Raw genomic sequence first — 17,589 nt, 5'->3', positions numbered from 1 at the left:
CTTTTTTGCCTCTTCCTGTACCCAAACCAACTTTGTACTTTCATTTTTCTCCGAACAGGGGCGTGGAGGGAAACTTAACTTAATTGCCCTGTTTTTTTTTCTGGATAATAAGCCTATGACCTTGAAGGAAAATGGCTTATACCCAAATGATGTATAAGCCCCCAAGGCAGAAACCACCTAAGCATCTTTGTGTCCTTGGGCCCAGTTAGGCGCTGGGTGGGTATTTTCTGAATGACTGGAAGGTGAGAGAATCATGCATTGATTCCATTTTGTCATTGTGCTACTAAAAAAACTTCTCAGTTGTCTCCTGAAGTCTGGGGGATGGCAAAAAGGCAGTCTGCTTTTTCCATGGACTCCTCCCAGGCCTGTAGAAGCCCTGGGGTGTGCAGGAGCGCCCTGGAACGGGGACCAGAGACGTTGGTGTGGGCTCAGCGCAGCCCTCAGCGGTGCCGTTAGCTCGTTAGCTCGGGCAGGTCACTTAACCTCCTTTCACTCCTGTCGTGTGTAAGGAGCGGTGCACTTGCCTTCCGTATTTCCCAGCGCTGGTGAGAGACGGAATGAGGTCAAGAACGCAAAAGTGCTCTGAGAGCCGGAAAGCAAGGCCTGCTTTCCTGCTCGGCCCGACTCTGCTCCAGCCTCAAGCACCGGCCGGGCCGTCCCTCCAGCCGTCCATGTCTCCCAGGGGCCTCCTGCGGGCCACCGCCGCAGGCTTCTCCTGTCCCAGTGCTTAAGAGCACTCCCTGAGCACAGCAGTTAATGGCTGAGACCCTAGGCGCTCAGTAGACACTCGTTAGTAGATATGATAGGGATAGTTTTCCAACCAAATTCTCTAAATCATGCTAAATGGGGCGTACGAGGAAGTCTGTCCTTCTGACGCTTTGTGCCACGTGTTCCGCATTCGCAGGGCTTCCTGGGCTGCTTGACGCCCAGTAGAAGAAGGTTTGTTTCTATATTGCATCATGCGGTAAATCTTTGGGCATCCATGTCAACTCTTGGAACCGTGGCTGGCTTTTGTTTGCTCGCCCAGGTGTTTCTCCTCCATTTGTTCAGGTAACACATTCACACGGTTCAAAGTTCATAAGCTACTCAGGGGAGAAGCGGGGGAAGCTCCTGTTGTGCTTTGACAGCCTGGCTAGAACCTTCCTAACCTGACGGCCACGTCTGCTTAGGTGTAGAGTCTCCATACGGAGATTTTGAAGTTCGAGTGTCTGTTCTTGAAAGAGAGTAGCTGCAGCCGGGAGCCTGCGGGGTGGGGCTGGCGGAGGCTCTGAGCTCCCCCCTCTGTCTGTGACCCGTCTGGTCTTGCTTTTGTTATGTTCCATGAAGGAACCCCCAGGCCTCGTGCACAGACGTGATGATACACATAGTGTACAAACCTGAGGAGTTTGACCGGGTGGAGGAAGTAAGCACATTCGACCTCGGTGTCCAGTCCTCTTTCTTCAGCATGTTGAGGTTGATAGTTGGAGTTTCAGGCAGCTTCATGCTCCTGAAGTAACTAACCAGCCCCCTTCTGTTTTCACCCACTGACCAAGTCCTCTCGGCCCCATCATTCTGGGCCGGTGTGGAGGAAAGTCTTAACTCATTTTCAGATGGTGCAAATTATTCCTCTTTTGTTATCTACTGGGTATTACCCTTTTCCCCAAAGGTGGTTTATTAATATATGCATTCCTGACTTTCAGATTTTGTATGGGTGGAGAAAATGAACAGCATGTATCTTACACACTGTGTGGGGTAAATGCTATTTAAATCTGGTTTGAGCTGCTAAACATCTCACCAACACGGGATCACTGGCTGGAGTCCAGGTTTGTTGGTTTTTTTGTTTTTTTTGTTTTTGAGGAGGGGTCAGACTTTAGAGAACTAAGCCATCTGTCCAGCAAGTTATTTTAAGACTTTAGTAACAAATACTTGGCAATAATGTGTGGGGGAGAGAATTAATGCTTGCAAAACCGATTATCTTTCGAAATGTCTTCCGCGTTCTGTTTTGTTATCATCTTGGTATTGTCATCCTGATTTGGTAGCACACGTCTTTGTACTAATGTTTTTGCAGAATTAATTAGTTCATTAAAACCAGCATTTGAAAACTGACATGTCAATAAAGCAGTGTACGTCTTCAGAAGGCTCTTGCTTCTAAGAGGCACTGAGCTGCTACTGAAACAGATGCAGGGATTTTGCAGCTGCATATTAAGCTGCAAGACTTTGAAGAATCGCTGCTGCCATGTTTGAGGTTTGCTCTTTGGGGCTCTGCGGCTGCGTCGTTCGTGACTCTTGATGGCTAATGTAGTGAACTCTTTAAGACCTCAGTCTTCATCTGCTAAAGAGAACTCTGCATTGTACTTGCTTCCTAACTGCCTGACTGGGGTCTGCGTAGCTTACTTTCCATATCCTGTCTGCTCCTGGGGCAAATTATTTAAGGAGTGTCTGGTGGGTACCAGGCACCAGGCACCAGGCCAGGTGCTGTGATTCAGCCTCGGAGAAGGCCGTCAAGCGAGCCCGTGGAGAGTCCTGCTGGGGATGTCGGCATTAAACAAATAATCACTCAAAAAATCGCTTAATGACAACTGGGGCAGGAGACTCAGAGAGAATTGGAAGTGCTGTACGAGGGGGACGAGACGTGCTCCTGATGCGGCCCGAGGAGAGCGCCAGAGAGGCCTTCCCCCCAGAGGGGCCAGAGCTGGAACCTGGACGCCTGAAGTGAGAGCAGGGCTGACCTGGGTGTGGGCGGAGAAATCAGAACAGGCGTGGCGTTCAGGGTGGTGGTGCGAGCCTGCTCCGGGACCGGAAGGCAGAGGCCGGGCAAAGCCGGAACAGAGCAGCCGCTGGACCGCAGGCCATCTTGGCCCTCGTAGGACTTGAGTTTGAGTTCACCCGGGAGCTTGCCTTAAGCAGTGATGCAGAAAGCGGGGGGCTCATTTTTTTTTTCTTTTTTTTTAGCACCGCACCCACAGCATATAGGATCCCCAGGCTAGGGGTCGAATCGGAGCTGCAGACGCCGGCCTACACCACAGTCACAGCAGTGCGGGACCTGAGCCACGTCTTCAGCCTACACCACAGCTCACAGCAACGCTGATCCCTGACCCCCTGAGCAAGGCCATGGGTCAAACCCACATCCTCAATGGGTACTAGTCAGATTGATTTCCGCTGCGCCACGTTGGGTACTCCAGGGAGCTCATTCTTTATAGAAGCAAGGAGCTTCCGTAAAGCGCAGGTGATGTGGCTTTGGAGGTCAGGCAGGTTACTCTCTATCAGACGACCTCTGAGGTTACAGAAGTAGTTCCTCAACTTGGTTGGAAAGATTAACAGTGAGAGACAGTAGTTTAAAAATAAACGAGCGGGAGTTCCAGGTAGTTAAGGATCTGGCACTGTCAGTACACTGCCTTGGGTCACTGCTATGGCCTGAGTTCACTTCTGGCCCAGTGTTTGTGCATGTTACGGGCGCACCCCCCGCCACCAATAGAAATAAAATAAAGATGAGCACACCGACGCTAACCTTGGGCTCCAGCGTGGACGCATGGCTTGAGGCTGATCGGAGCTGTAAGAGTCTGTGCACCCATGCTGCCACTGCAGCTGTCTTCACCTCTAGGCTACAGCATATTTATTTATATTTCTAAAGTGAAAATACAGTTTGCCAATCAGAAAGGAACAAAGCAAACCGGATACCTCAATTCTAGAACAGCTCTAGAGCAATTATTCTGAACGTGGGGTCCATGAATGGACTTCAGGGGGTCTATAAACTGCAAAAAAATTGTATGTGAAATATGGTGCAGACATGGCATTCTGAAAGGGATCTGTGATCCAAGAACGATTTAAAACACTGATAAACTGGAAAACCCAAGAGTCTTTTTTTAATATACATATATGTTTGCAGAAAGCTTGTAAGCTTCTGGGGAAATACTTACCTGTCATTTCACAAGGCCGAAGTGGGGTACTTGGGTCAAGTCAGTGGTCGGTAGGTTGGAAGCAGTCTGGTGATCCAGCAGGGCCTGGGTCTGCCTTGTGAGGTGTGTCCCAGGGGGTTTTATGCAGGCTACCTCTTAGAGGTCCCTTGACTGATGCGGACGTTGGGCAGAGGCCCTCCGAGATCCCAGTGTTCTTTCATTCTCCGATGAAGGGAGCAGGCCTCGCCACTTGAAGAAAATCAGAAAGGGGGGGTGTCTGTAGGGCCGCAGAGATGACCATTAGGGACCTGAGGACGGCGTGATTGTTTCTGATGCAGTGGAGATGGTGGAACAGTTGAGGCTGAAGCTTGGGACTAAGGAAGCATTTGGCGGAGTCACTTGGGAAATTGGATCAGAAACCATTGGCGGGAGTTCCTGTGGTGGCTCAGCGGTAACAAACCTGACTAACATCCAGGACGCAGGTTCAATCCCTGGCCTCATGCCGTGAGCTGTGGTGTAGGTCGTAGACTCGCTCAGATCCCAAGTTGCTGTGGCGGCAGCTCCAATGAGACCCCCACCTGGCCTGGGAACTTCCCATATGCCGTGGGTCCCACCCTAAAAAGCAAGCAAGCAAGAAAGAGGGAGAGCGGGCGAAGGAGGGAGGGGGAAAGAAACCATTGGAAGTCCGACTAGGGCGCAGAACAGGGAGATGAATTCTCTAATTGCTTAAAAGTTAATTTCCTACCTGAAAATATTGAAGCTCTGAATCACACCTTGATCTGAACCTGTGATTTCTAGGAGTTTGTGTTTCTAAAAGCCTGGTTCTTGGACCAGCCAGCCAGCTGATCGGCTGAGCAGAAGAACCAAGCAGCGAGCTCGGTTTTCGCAGGGCCTCTGTAATGTAAATAGGAACAGCAATCTTTCCAAGTTATTACCCTGTTAACAGGTTGACAGATATGTGCAAATGGTGACTCACTGCTCAATTTGGCACTAAATTAATGTCGCTCTGCACCGCGTCTGCTCAAGTGTAAACGAGTCGCCACTGCTGTGTTAGTGCTTGTTTGCCTATACTCCAAAGGTAAAAATTAAAGTAATTTGATCCTGCCGCAGAACAGAGGGTGGCATATGGTGCAGGTGTGGGCGGGGAGCGCGCTGTTCCTACCTGTGCTGGCCCTGCGGCTCGGCTCGGAGCTCCGCGAGGCCCGCGCCCCCACCCCCGGAGGTGCTGCCGGAGAGGAAGCGGGGACCACCTCCCATGCCAGCCCCCACCCTTGGCAGAGAGAAAATGTCATCTCGTCTCCAGCTTTTCAATTTGCCATTCCAAGCTTTTCCTTATTTCTGTCAAGTCACGAATGGTGGATTTGCGTTGTGAAGGTTGGGTCTATTTGAAAATGAAATGTTTTGATTTTTTGCTTCTAGGATTTAGACATTGTTTTCCTCAGTGAAAGATGCGGCTGACTTTTTCTCTTTCTCTTTTTGGCAAATACATAATGTCACCTGTAAAAAGGAAATTTGCATCTCCTTTATGTTAGGCGTGGGAATGGAAACCAGTCTCCTTGAAAGGCATTTTTGCTTAATAAAATCTTCGGATTGAGCTTGCTGAGCTTTATCTGAGATCACTGGTCAGGGACGGAACAAAAAATACTGGCCCGGACCTCTCTCCTTTCCTATGGCCGCGTCAGATAGTTTTCCAAAGAGCTCTTTTTCTCCTTCCTTTGTAAGTAAAGAGCTCATGAGGGAATCCAGAAATGGCAAGAATGTTTGTTGTCTGCCCATTTGGAGCTCTGGCCCCTGCTTAAAGCAAAGTCAGGTAGTTGGCACGGAATCCTGGAAATCTACACACTGAACCTGGTTTGTGGCATCATTACCTAACCTGCCCATTCCCCTAAATTCCTAGCCTACTAAGGAGACAGGTTTTCTAGAACACATCTTGAAACCTTAAGGTGAAAGGCGCAAGGGAGAGCGAATTACAGTGTCACCTCTGTGCTGAAGTTCTGCATGTTCATTTGCATCCTGCTGTCCGAGAGCCATGATGGCTATTGATTGAGCGCCAGTTCACAAGACACTGCCTGCCCCCCCCGTCCCCCCCGTAGCACGTGCTTAGCAGTGACCTCCATCCACAGGACGGTGGGTTTTGGCTTCCTGCAGAGTCTGCCGTAACCGGGTTTAGACCACACACATAGAGTTACCACAGGAGTAGGTAACTGCAGAAATGTTCCCAGCGACCTGGTGTAAACGTTTGTCATGACGGTGGCCACGTGTGTCCCCCATTTCATGGAACAGCAGGCAGTAATGAGAAATGAGTTCCTTTCCTCCTTTCTTCCTCCTTTCAGCTCTTTTGTAGCATTTAAGTGTGGGGCCAAGGTGGCATGTCATGAGGCTGTAAATCTAGAAGGGACCGTGGGAGATGATGCATGATGTCTTAGGCAGCCTGCTTCTTCACCGTCAAGGAAAGATTGTTTTCTAAACCATTTTCAGAACCAACAGAACAGGGCCTTGCCTTTACGAAATACCTCTTGTTCTTTCTGAGCTCGTGTGCGTTTTAATGCTGCATCCTCATCTTAGGGTCCTTTCCAGAGACACGAAGTAGCTTGATGGGACCGAGCCGATACGAGCATCATTTGCACACTCGGAGCCCGTCCCGGTCTCCCTGCAGCCCTCTCTCCTTCGGAGCCAGGAGCCTTCAGTGGGTCTTCCTGTCCTTCTGACCACTGGGCCTTCTAGAGTGTTCCCCTTCCTTTCTCAACTCGAAGTTTAAAACTGCCTGTAACATTCTCTAAGCAAAACATTATAGGTCAATCAGCAAGACTGTGTTTTGACTTCCACGGCTCACCCGTTGAGGTTCACTACTTAGCAAATGGCGTTGTGTTGTCTGCTCTCTCCCCAGAGCCCCAGGTTCCAAACAGAAATCTTTTCATGTTGCGAGTGGAAAGCTCGTCTGCGTCCTCCCCCAGGAGAATGTAGCTCTTCTGTGTCCCTGATCTAATGGACCTGAAATGTAATTTGTCATATCCAACGGATATGAAATCCAATGTAGAATCCTTAACAGATAGTTTTGCATCCCAGCTATTGTATTATACATCCCCTTTGTGCCCGGGATTGCATGGTGAGCACAAACGCTGCTGTGATTTTATTCTCAGAGGATCTGAGCCAGGCCCAGCTTTGTTGGTGCTGCGGGTTGGTGTTTTCTCATTGAGCTCCCACTGGGGTGGTGGGTGTGGGAGGGACTCAGCCTGATAAGAGGGCATTTTTGCAGAATATGCCCATGGTGCCCGCGATATACCAAGAAGACCACTTGTAATTTATGAGTCCTTAGTACATGCCATGCTAAGTAAGCACTTAAATTTCGGTTATCTCCGTGATTTTTGCATCTTGAGAGATAGAGGATCTGTTTGGGCCAGAAGAACAGTGGACTGCCTTTCAAGAAAAAACTGGAACTAATAGATTGTCTGATATGTTTGACAGTAGTGAGAAAAGTTTTAGAATCAAGTAGAGGGTTTAAGGGGTAAAATTGTACTAAGTACACAGGAAACTCATCTGGTGAAAATCCAGCCAAAACAAAACACTGTGCAAGTAAATAAATGTATTCATGAGCCACTATATGGTTCCACTATTTAAAAACATATGCAGGAGTTCTCGTTGTAGCTCGGTGGTTAACAAATCCGACTGGGAGCGATGAGGTTGTGGGTTTGATCCCTGGCCTTGCTCAGTGGGTTAAGGATCCGGCGTTGCTGTGAGCTGTGGGGTAGGCCGGCGGCTGCAGCTCCAATTAGACCCCTGGCCTGGGAACCTCTATATGCCGCAGGAGCGACCCTAGAAAAGGCAAAAAGACAAAAAAGAAAAGAAAATAAAAATGTATGCAGAGATTTTAGAATGTAAACAACAAATACCAGTTTAAGTAAAAACTGTGATGTAATTTGAATTAGAATCAAACCAGAAAACAGGAATAACACCAGGTATTTCAAACAGAAGGAATTTAATCTAGAGAATTGATCGTTGGTTTTTTAAAATTTTATTGAAATGTAGTTGTTTTACAGTATTATGTTAATTTCTTCTGTACAACAGAGAGACTCAGTTATAAATATATATTCTTTCTGGAGTTCCCGTTGTGGCGCAGTGGTTAACGAATCCAACTAGGAACCGTGAGGTTGCGGGTTCGGTCCCTGCCCTTGCTCAGTGGGTTAAGGATCCGGCATCGCCGTGAGCTGTGGTGTAGGTTGCAGATGCGGCTCGGATCCCACGCTGCTGTGGCTCTGGCATAGGCTGGTGGCTACAGCTCCGATTGGACCCCTAGCCTGGGAACCTCCATAGGCCGCGGGAGCGGCCCAAGAAATAGCAAAAAGACAAAAAAAAAAAAAAAAAAGTATATATATATATATATATACACATATATATATGTGTGTGTGTGTATATATATATTCTTTCTTCCATTCTTTTCTGTTATGGTTTATCACAGGATACCAAATATAGTTCCCTGTACTATATAATACGTAGTACAACTTTGCTGTTTATCCATCCTGTGTGTAAAAGTTGGCCTCTGCTAACCCCAAACTCTCAATCCTTCCCTCCCCCAGAGAACTGATTATTGAGGTAATTGAGATGAGAAGCCAAACAGGAAACAGTAAGGCAAGCTCAGGTGAACACAATAGGAAGCTGCTTCCACCCCTAGACCAGAGGGACAGAGAGCGGGGTCCCTTAACTGGAGCCCAGGGGCCAGGAAGGTGCCAGAGCTAAATTCTGATCTAAAGAAAATACCCACGAGGTCATACCTCAAAATGAAAACCCAGGAACTAGCGTTAGAAGCACACGTGGGAGTTCGCTGGTAGCCTAGCGGCAAAGGATCCAGCATGGTCACTGCTGTGGCTCGGGTTCGATCCCTGGCCTGGGAACTTCTGCCTGTTATAGGTGCAGCCAAAATCACAGCAGCAGCAGCAAACACATCATGTGGGAAGATGGAGGGAAAAACCATAAGAAATCACTAGCAACGGACGGTTCTGGAAGACTGAGGAGGAACTGGGGAGTCGTGTTTTTCCTCAAAAGCCTCATTTGCCCTCTCAGAAATGTGTTCCGTTGATGAAAACCTAAATTGAAAAAAGAAGTCTTTAGTACAGGGTAGCTGTGTGTTTCTGTGACCAGGGCTGCGGCTCACACACGTGGTTCTTTTTCCCACACAGATACGTTGACGACGTGATCAGCCGCATTGACAGGATGTTTCCTGAAATGTCCATCCACTTATCCAGGCCCAATGGAACGTCTGCCATGCTTCTGGTAAGTTCTCTCTGACCTATTTGTAGGGACGTGTGCAAGAAAATTGGCCTCCAGGTTAAGTCTGTTTCTGGGTTGTCGGATCTCTAGGATGGAAATTGAATCCAGAGCGATAGCAGGTAGCATATTCTCTTCACTGGCCTCCTGTAGGTTGTGAATTCCGCACACTGAACCCTTGCCTTTGAATGAAGTCACGGAGCCCACCTCTGAGTGACCCAGACAGGGAGCCCAGTGTGAGACCCTGTCACCTGCGAGTCAGTTCGTGGTGTTTTAGTGAATCTGTTTAAACCACCCCAGAGACCATAGGAATGCTCGGCTCTTGGTTCCTGACAGCAGAAGCAGCCCCTTAAATCAGAAACAGCTTTCGTGGAAGATGGTTTATAAAATCCGTTCTGGGAGTTCCCGTTGTAGTGCGGTGGAAATGAATCTGACTAGGAACCATGAGGTTGTGGGTTTGATCCCTGGCCTCGCTCAGTGGGTTAGGGATCTAGTGTTGCCATGAACTATGGTGTAGGTCACAGATGCGGCTCGGATCTGGCATTGCTGTGGTTGTGGTGTAGGCCAGCAGCTGTAGCTCCAATTTGACACCAAGCCTGGGAACCCCCATCTGCTGTGGGTGCGGCCCTAAAAAGAAAAAAAAAAAAAATGCATTCTCTTGGAAAAGGCGTCTGGGACCTTGTTGTCACGGCTTCCCATTTTGCTGTTTCCGGTTTGGGTCTGCTCTGAGCAAGCTGGTCTCGTGACCTCGCCACTGATGTTTTTATTTGCATATCTGCATGAATTCACCAAAGACAGGTGTGTTGGGAGATACAGGGGAACAGAGATGCTGCGTTGGACGAGTGTTGGAAAGGCATAGAGACTTGGGTGGCGAGACGCCTTGCTCTGTGTACTCATAAGCGCCTCACAGCCCCTCCCCGAGCGCAGTTTCTGAGGAGCCACCCCCTTGACGGGGAGGACACTTCTCAGCTAAGTGATGTTCTGATGGGCGCCAGGGAGGCGAGCTTCAGGCCTGAGTGTGTGCGGCTCGGAGCCCTGCGGCTCTGGAGCCTGGCAAGGAGCCCTGGGCTCCAGCGCTGTACTTTCATCAGCTCGTAGAAGTAGCCAGTCACCCAGGGTGAGTCGCTCCCTCTGCCGAGAACAGGCTTATCGTGTGTGTGTGTGTGTGTGTGTGTGTGTGTTCGGAAGGGGAAAGACGGGGGATTGTTACGTGGGCGGTGTTCCCTGCGTGAGGAAAAGTTAGTGTCGGTCCCCTGGGTGATGAGCTACTTTTCCCCAAAATTCTTTCAGTTCAAACATGCGGTGAATGAGATAACACAGTGTTCTTTTAATAGAAAAAGAAAACAATTTGTATCTGTCCCCAAAACATGCCGTATTTTCTGCCCCAGTTAAACGTACAAATTGTGGGAAATTTTAAGATCCTCTACACCCAGCAGCTAAAACCTAAATCCTGCTTTCAGAACACTTGACAGGGACCAAGGAGTTAATGAAGATAAAGACGAAAGCGTCCGCAGCGAGATAGGTTTGTTCAAATTATTTCTGGGTCATCGCGCTTCCATTTCATGGTGAAGGTAGGAATTTGGCATTGACGGGAATGAGCAGAGAGGCAGGGTTGCAGGTAGGCAGGTCCCTGACATTAGCGTTACTGCCCCCTGAGGAAGCGGGCTTTTATTTCACGACGGCCTGTCAGCCTCATCTGCTTTCTCGCAGAGCTTCTGTTTTCATAGACTGATGAGAGAGCTTAGCGGCTCAATTCAAGGGCAGGATTCTATTTTATATACACCACTTTTACTGCCAGGAATGGCTAATTCAGATCACTCTACATCTGGCCGGCTAGCTGTTATCTCTCTTAGGTGACATGGGAATTGACAGAAGGCGGTGCTTATTTATAGAAAGAGCAGCGGGTGGTCTGATTCCGAATCCCATTGCCAGGTGGATAATCCTGCTTTTAACATAATGGCTTTCTTTGGCTTTTACTTTTAAAAGATGGTATTTTGCTAGATTGCAGATCTCTAGACCACACACATCTTTGCTGAGGTCAAAGGGAATCTTCTGGCCGAAGAGCAGGACCAACAGCTGCCACCTCCCCGACCTCCCTGCTGGTCACCTGCTCCCTGTGGCTGGTGGAGGAGGTTCGGGACCGTTGCTATAAGCAGTAGGGCACTGCTGTACACGGCTCAGGCCGCAGGTGAAAGATGTTTTCTGGAGAGTCTTGGGAAATGAGTTGTGCCGATCTGGAAGGCAGCGTGCTCTGGACGCTCTGGGGGGCAAGCGAGAGTGACGGGGAGAGACCAGTTCGGCTGTCGAAGCAGGACCCACGTGAGCGGTGTCTGCCGGCAGCTCCCTTTAGCTGCGTTGGCTGAGGCCGGAAGTGCGCTTGTGCACAACGTTTCCTCCTGAGTCCGCTGGGCTTCCTTGAGTGCAGGCAACAGAAATCGGCCGTGGCGGACTTAAGCACGAAAAGCGTTGGCTTTTGTCTTTGTTCTGCTCTTTGGTGATGCTGGATGCCCACAGACATGAAAAGCCACCCTGCCAGGAGGGGCAAGAATTAGGGTTGCTCCAGGGGTATCGGGAGCAGGACAGCAGTTCCTTTGGGACCCTGTGGCATCAACTGCCTTTCATCCCGTGCCAGGGCTCACACCTCCCGCCCCCGTCCCGGCCCACCCTGAGGTTGTTCCTCCCCGGTGGCCGGGGATTGGGGTCCTGCGTGGCAGCCTCGCAGAACCTCTGGAATGGAGGGGGCACTTGCCAGAGGAAGCGGCAATCCACGTGATAAAATAGGCGTCCCCGGCACCGGCCCTTTGGCTTCTGGGCGCTCATCTCCTTTCACCCCGGCAGTGGCCCTCGAGGCAGGTGGCGCCGGTTTTCCTTTTACAGTGAGGAGGCTGTGGGGGTGGCTCTCCTGGGTCCCGCAGCCAGGACACCGCTTCCACACGTCAGGGCTGCTGCTTCCTCCCGCCTCTGAGTATAGGTCGTGATGAGGACGATTTGGGCTGCCAGGCACCAGGCCGGTCGTTTTTCCTTCATCTTTACAAATTGTGTGTCTCGCCATAGACCAAGGAACGTGGGTCCTGACTGTGTCCATTACAAAGGGTAACAATGAACCTGCGAGCTCACCACCCCACCAAGAGCAGAGCGTAAGCAATGTGTGCCTCTCCCCCCAAATCGCCACCCCCCCCCGTCCCCATGACCCTCCCCTTTGCTTCTCTTTAGGGTACAGTTCATCATGTGGACATGTACCATTGCGTTTTGAGTCTTGACCTTTATGAAAACAGTATCACGTTGTGTGATTGTTTCTGAGCTGTATCCACGTCGGTGGTCGTGTCTGGTAATTTGCTCACCTTTACAGAGGTCAGTCTATGACTGTACACACTTTAGTCTTTCTCCTGCGAATGTGTGTTTGGGTTGTTTCTGGTCTTGCTTTTTAGTTAACAGTGGTGTGAGCGTTCTTGCACCCACACCAGGATGTAGCTTTAGGCTGCAGCCCGAGCCATGGAGCCAGTGCAGGCCCCTGTCCCCTGGAGGAAGGGGGGAGTGTTGGGGGCCGTGGAGCAGACAGTTTTTTCCAGAGCCACTCGCGTTGTGAAACGTAGCAGCCTGAAGCCCACCCTGGTACAGAGGGTCCAGAAATGGCTCTGGGTAAACGGCCGGGCTTCCACGATCAGCATGTTCCGTGCAGACAGATCTCTGCTGGTTGTGCTGTGTGAGTCCAGAGGGGTTTCTGGATGTTGTTGGGCACAGGCACGCAAAGGTGGCATGAAGGCAGTGCACCTCAGGGCATTCCGAAAACCAAGGGCAGGTCTGGCGATCCCGTTTTGGTTTCCTCCTTCACCAGCAGTCCCTGCCAGGACGCGGCAGGGAGCCTTTGATGCACGAAGCCCTGTGCCAGGGCGCCCAGCCCATGAGCTGCACTTCCTCGCGGTGCAGAAGGGAGAGGAAGGAGCAAGGACCGTGTAAAGACCTGGCCCTTTTTAAGATGACTTGGTCACTCTAGCGCCTCTGAAGCTAAGCCTGCCCTTCCTACCCTGTTGACCTGGAGGCATCGGGCTTCAGAGCCCATCAGACTTGGTGGCGGTCACCTCCGGCCGGGCTCTGTGGTTGACCAGAAGCCGCTCCCTGCTGCGGACCCACCGGGAGGGCAGGCCCGCAAGGCGGCCGGAGGGCGGAGAAGATACAGGACTCAGGACAGTCAGTGCCTTCGCTTCCCCTGGCATCCTGGGGAGCCTTGGGTATCGACTGTGCAGGCCAAGCCCTGGCTAATGTGAGAGCTGAACTTTCAGCCCCTTACGGAGTCTTTGCCTGCCCTGTGGCTGGCTCCATCCGCTCTGTTCGGGGGCTGTTTTGCTGTTGTGTAAAAGTTAATAACTCGTGATGTAATAAATCCTGATTCCATTCTTCGAAGGGATGAGCTCAGTCATCCAAAAATAAATCTAGCTGTGTTGATATTTCGTTGCAGTTAATCTACCATGTAACATCCCATTATTAATTTTCTTCAAACAGTCAAAATATTGTAAGAGCTTAACTGAGTCAGACTAGAACAAGCAGCTGGCTTCTTTCAGCATTTAAAATATTAACCCACAATTTTTGACTGATCCACTAGGTATAAAAGTGTAAGAAAAGAAAAAAAAGATGAAACCTCAACCATGATATTTGAACCATACCTTAATATTTTATAAATTGATATTTCTTTACATGTCCTATGATTTGCAACAGATCAGACTCCTTTTTCAATCTTTCTAATAAGCATTTTTACCAGCTTTCCGTTTCTTTAGCACCTTGGTGCCTTGTATTTGAATGACGCATCCATTTTTTTTTTTTTAGGTTCATACCCACGGCATATGGAAGTTACCAGGCTGAATCAGAGCTATAGCTACTGGCCACAGCCTCAGTCACAGCAATGCAAGATCCGAGCCATGTCTGTAACCTACACCACAGCTCACGGCCATGCTGGATCCTTAACCCACTGAGCGAGGCCAGGGATGGAACCCGAGTTCTCATGGATACTAGTCGGGTTCATTACCGCTGAGCTACGAGGGAAACTCCTGATGCGTCTGTTTTAAACCATTTAGACAGATTATCTCGTTACTCTCTCCGAAGCTCTTTGAAACAGGAGTATTCAACAGGCCTGTTTTGGGCCCTGATTTCTCTGCTGGGTTCATTTGTGCTTAAACCCAAGAGCTGCCAGTGAAGTTTGTGAGAAATGCATATTCCTGTAGGCAGTGTGAAAATTCAGATTCAGCAGCTCCTTGTGAAGCACATTTTAAAACATGATTTATACCATCGTGCCCTTGAAATTCCAGTGGAGAGGCGCCTTTTTGGTAAGTCCTGGATCAAGCATCAGGCCCTTTTACAAGCCAGGGTGCTAAGTTCGTATATGTGTTCATACATGTATTCAGCAAACACTCTGAGCACCAGGAGAGGAAGACCCAGCGCTGGGTGCTGTTTGGCACTGGCCAAAGTCCCCGCACTCACGGACCCAGCGTTGCGGAATGGAAGAGGACGCAGATCAGCCAGTTGTCACCTCATAGGATGACAGCTGGTGATAAGGCTGGGGGCAGAGGGGGCAGGAAGGGGGCCGGAGAGAGACAGAGGGCCCCATGTGGGGAGCTGGAGCTCAGAGAAGCCTTCTGTGAGCAGAGACCTGCAGGAAGCGAGGTAAGCCCGGGAGGCTAGGCTGGCCGCAGCGCAGGGAGCACAGAGACGAGATTTCAGAGACAGGCAGGAACCAGGCTCCGGGCCTCACAGTCTCTGGGTAGGGCTGGGCATTTTATTTTAAATGGACTGTGGTCCTTGATGGGCGACCACACCATCGTCATTGATCCAGGCATGGCCCTTTCATGTTTATTGAATAATAGTGAACATTTGGGAATCTGCCACCATCCCAAGAGCTGGGACATTGCCTACAGCCCTGCACCTGTGAGTGCCCCCGTCCCTCCCCTGCCGCGGCCCACAGATCTGTTATCCCTCCCTCTTTCATTTTTTGAGGGAGGGTTTAACACGAATATATGTATTCCTAAATACGTACATATAATATATCCCTTAATTTTGCCTTTTTTTTTTTTTTTTGGTCTTTTTGCCTTTTCTAGGGCCTCTCCTGTGGCATATGGAGATTCCCAGGCTAGGGATCTAATCAGAGCTGCAGCCACCGGCCTACGCCACTGAGCCATGACAGGAACTCCTAATTTTGCCTATTTAACTTAATTTTTGTCCAGCTCCACCTGCAGTATGTGGAAGTTCCTAGGCCAGGGATTGAACCTGTGCCACAGAAGTGTCTCAAGCCACTGCAGTGATAATGCCAGTTCCTTAACCTGCTGTGCCACTGGGGAACTCTTAACTTGATGTTTTATATTTTCTTTTTTGGCCACACCATGGCATATAGAATGCCCAGGCCAGGGATCTGATCCTAGCTGCAGCTGTGACCTATACCACAGCTAATTTAATTATTTTTAAAAATTATCACAGGGAGTTCCCGTCATGGCACAGTGATTAATGAATCCGACTAGGAACCATGAGGTTGCGGGTTCGATCCCTGGCCTTGCTCAGTGGGTTAAGGATCCGGTGTTGCCGTGAGCTGTGGTGTAGGTTGCAGACGTGGCTCGGATCCCGCGTTGCTGTGGCCGTGGCGTAGACCGGTGGCTACAGCTCCGATTCGACCCCTAGCCTGGGAACCTCCACATGCCGTGAGTGCGGCCCTAGAAAAGACCAAAAAAAAAAAAAAAAAAAAGGCAGTATCACATATTTTCTTCAGGGATTTAATTTTTCAGTCAGCATTCTTTTGCTGTTGTTACCGTATCTAGGTTTAGCTGTCGCTGCTCACAAACGAGTGATTCGAGAGGCAAGTGTCAGTAGAAAGGAGAGCTGCTGAATCAGACAAGCCGGCGGTCTGGGCACTTGGGCACTTGTGTCTGGAGACCGAGTCCAGATTCTGCTCAGCCAGGACCGTTTTTAAAGGAGAAGGCGCGGGGGGGACGGGGGGACAAGTGTCCATGTGGTCCAGGGGCTCGGCATCCTTCTCCCGGGAGCGCAGCCGCCCACTCTCTCTTCACAGCTTCCTGCCGCGTGGTCCGCCTGCGGGATTGGTTGCCAAGGGGCCCTCGGCCGACGGGGAGCCGGTCATTTTCCAACTGCGGCGGGGTCTCCACTCGGGTTTTTACCTGGGAACAGAAGCCACAGGCTGGACGAGGCCCGTGTTGCGGGCGCACGCAGGAGAGCCTAAGTCAGGAGTGCGTTTCCACTGCCTACTGACCTCATCCTGCAACCAGGTTCTTTTACGGTTCGAGGGGAACAGACGTGTGTGAACAGGAAGAGGGGCAAAGGGCGGCTTTCAAAACTGCTGATTTCGCTTAAGGTTATTCATTTTGCTGATAGGAAATATCCTATTATATAATATATCCTAGTTTAGTTTTCCGTTTTTTCTATGGTGGTTATCGATTTGTTTCTGATTTTTTGTTTTTGTTTTATGTGAACAGCGTGCTTGGAACATCTTGTTCACGTTCCTGAGAACCCACGGGCTAAAGTTTGTCTTGGCACCGCTCCTAGGAGACAAATGCTTGGTTTAAGGCAGTGGGTCTCAGCTGGGGCTGATGGTTACCTCCCAAGGCAACATGTTTAATTGTCACATGTGGGGAGATGGGTACCCCTGGCATCCAGGGGGCCGAGACCAGCAGTGCTTCTAAACATCCTACAGTGAGCAGGGCAGTCCTCGCATCAGATGATGTGCCAGCCCCAAACAGAAGTGTCAAAGCTGAGAAACGCTGGTTTAGGGCATGCCAGTATTCAACTGCCCATGAAAATGCCAAAATGTTTTCCCAAGCAGTTGCACTGAATGGCACCCCCAACCATTCTGAAGGAGGAGAACAGGCTTTTCCCAAGCATGCAGAGACTTAGCTGATAACTTCAGTTATCCTTCAGCAATTTCTTAAGACCATTCAATGCTGAAGTCCTGTAATGCTGCAGCAGCCACTTTAGGAAACTGTACCCGTGTTTTAACACGGCATACACATTTTTTATCACAGCACAGAATATTATTGGAATTCTCTTTTAAATGTTTTTTTGGTAAAAATGCCGTTTTATACGATTGACCAAAAAAGTCAATTTTTATAGTTCTACTTCATTTTTTTTTAATATTTTTTATTGCGAGAGACTGGAACATGTTTTGTGTGTGTGTGTTTATGTGTTTTTTTTATTACTCAAATGAATTTATCACATCTGTAGTTGTATAATGATCATAACAATCCGATTTCACAGGATTTCCACCCCCCAGCCCAAGCACATCCCCCCACCCCCCAAATTGTCTCCTCCGGAGACCATAAGTTTTTCAATGTCTGTGAGTCAGCATCTGTTCTGCAAAGAAGTTCAGTCTGTCCTTTTTTCAGATTCCACATGTCAGTGAAAGCATTTGATGTTGGTGTCTCATTGTATGGCTGACTTCACTTAGCATGATAGTTTCTAG

At 49.6% G+C, this 17,589-nt stretch overlaps 1 protein-coding gene across 2 annotated transcripts in view; it reads left to right on the top strand.

The window, feature by feature from the left end:
- MED27 (mediator complex subunit 27) overlaps window positions 1–17,589 on the top strand; it is a 203,458-nt gene that overhangs the window by 122,662 nt on the left and 63,207 nt on the right. For both annotated transcript variants that reach the window (NM_001001644.1, XM_013986927.2), the window contains 1 exon segment: window positions 9,050–9,143. In NM_001001644.1, coding sequence (NP_001001644.1) covers window positions 9,050–9,143 — 94 coding nt within the window.

This window comes from Sus scrofa, chromosome 1 (genome assembly GCF_000003025.6).
Source record: "Sus scrofa isolate TJ Tabasco breed Duroc chromosome 1, Sscrofa11.1, whole genome shotgun sequence".
NCBI classification, from domain to species: Eukaryota; Metazoa; Chordata; class Mammalia; order Artiodactyla; family Suidae; genus Sus; species Sus scrofa.
The sequence above is the reverse complement of the archived record's forward strand: the minus strand, read 5'-3'. Positions and strand labels throughout refer to the sequence as shown.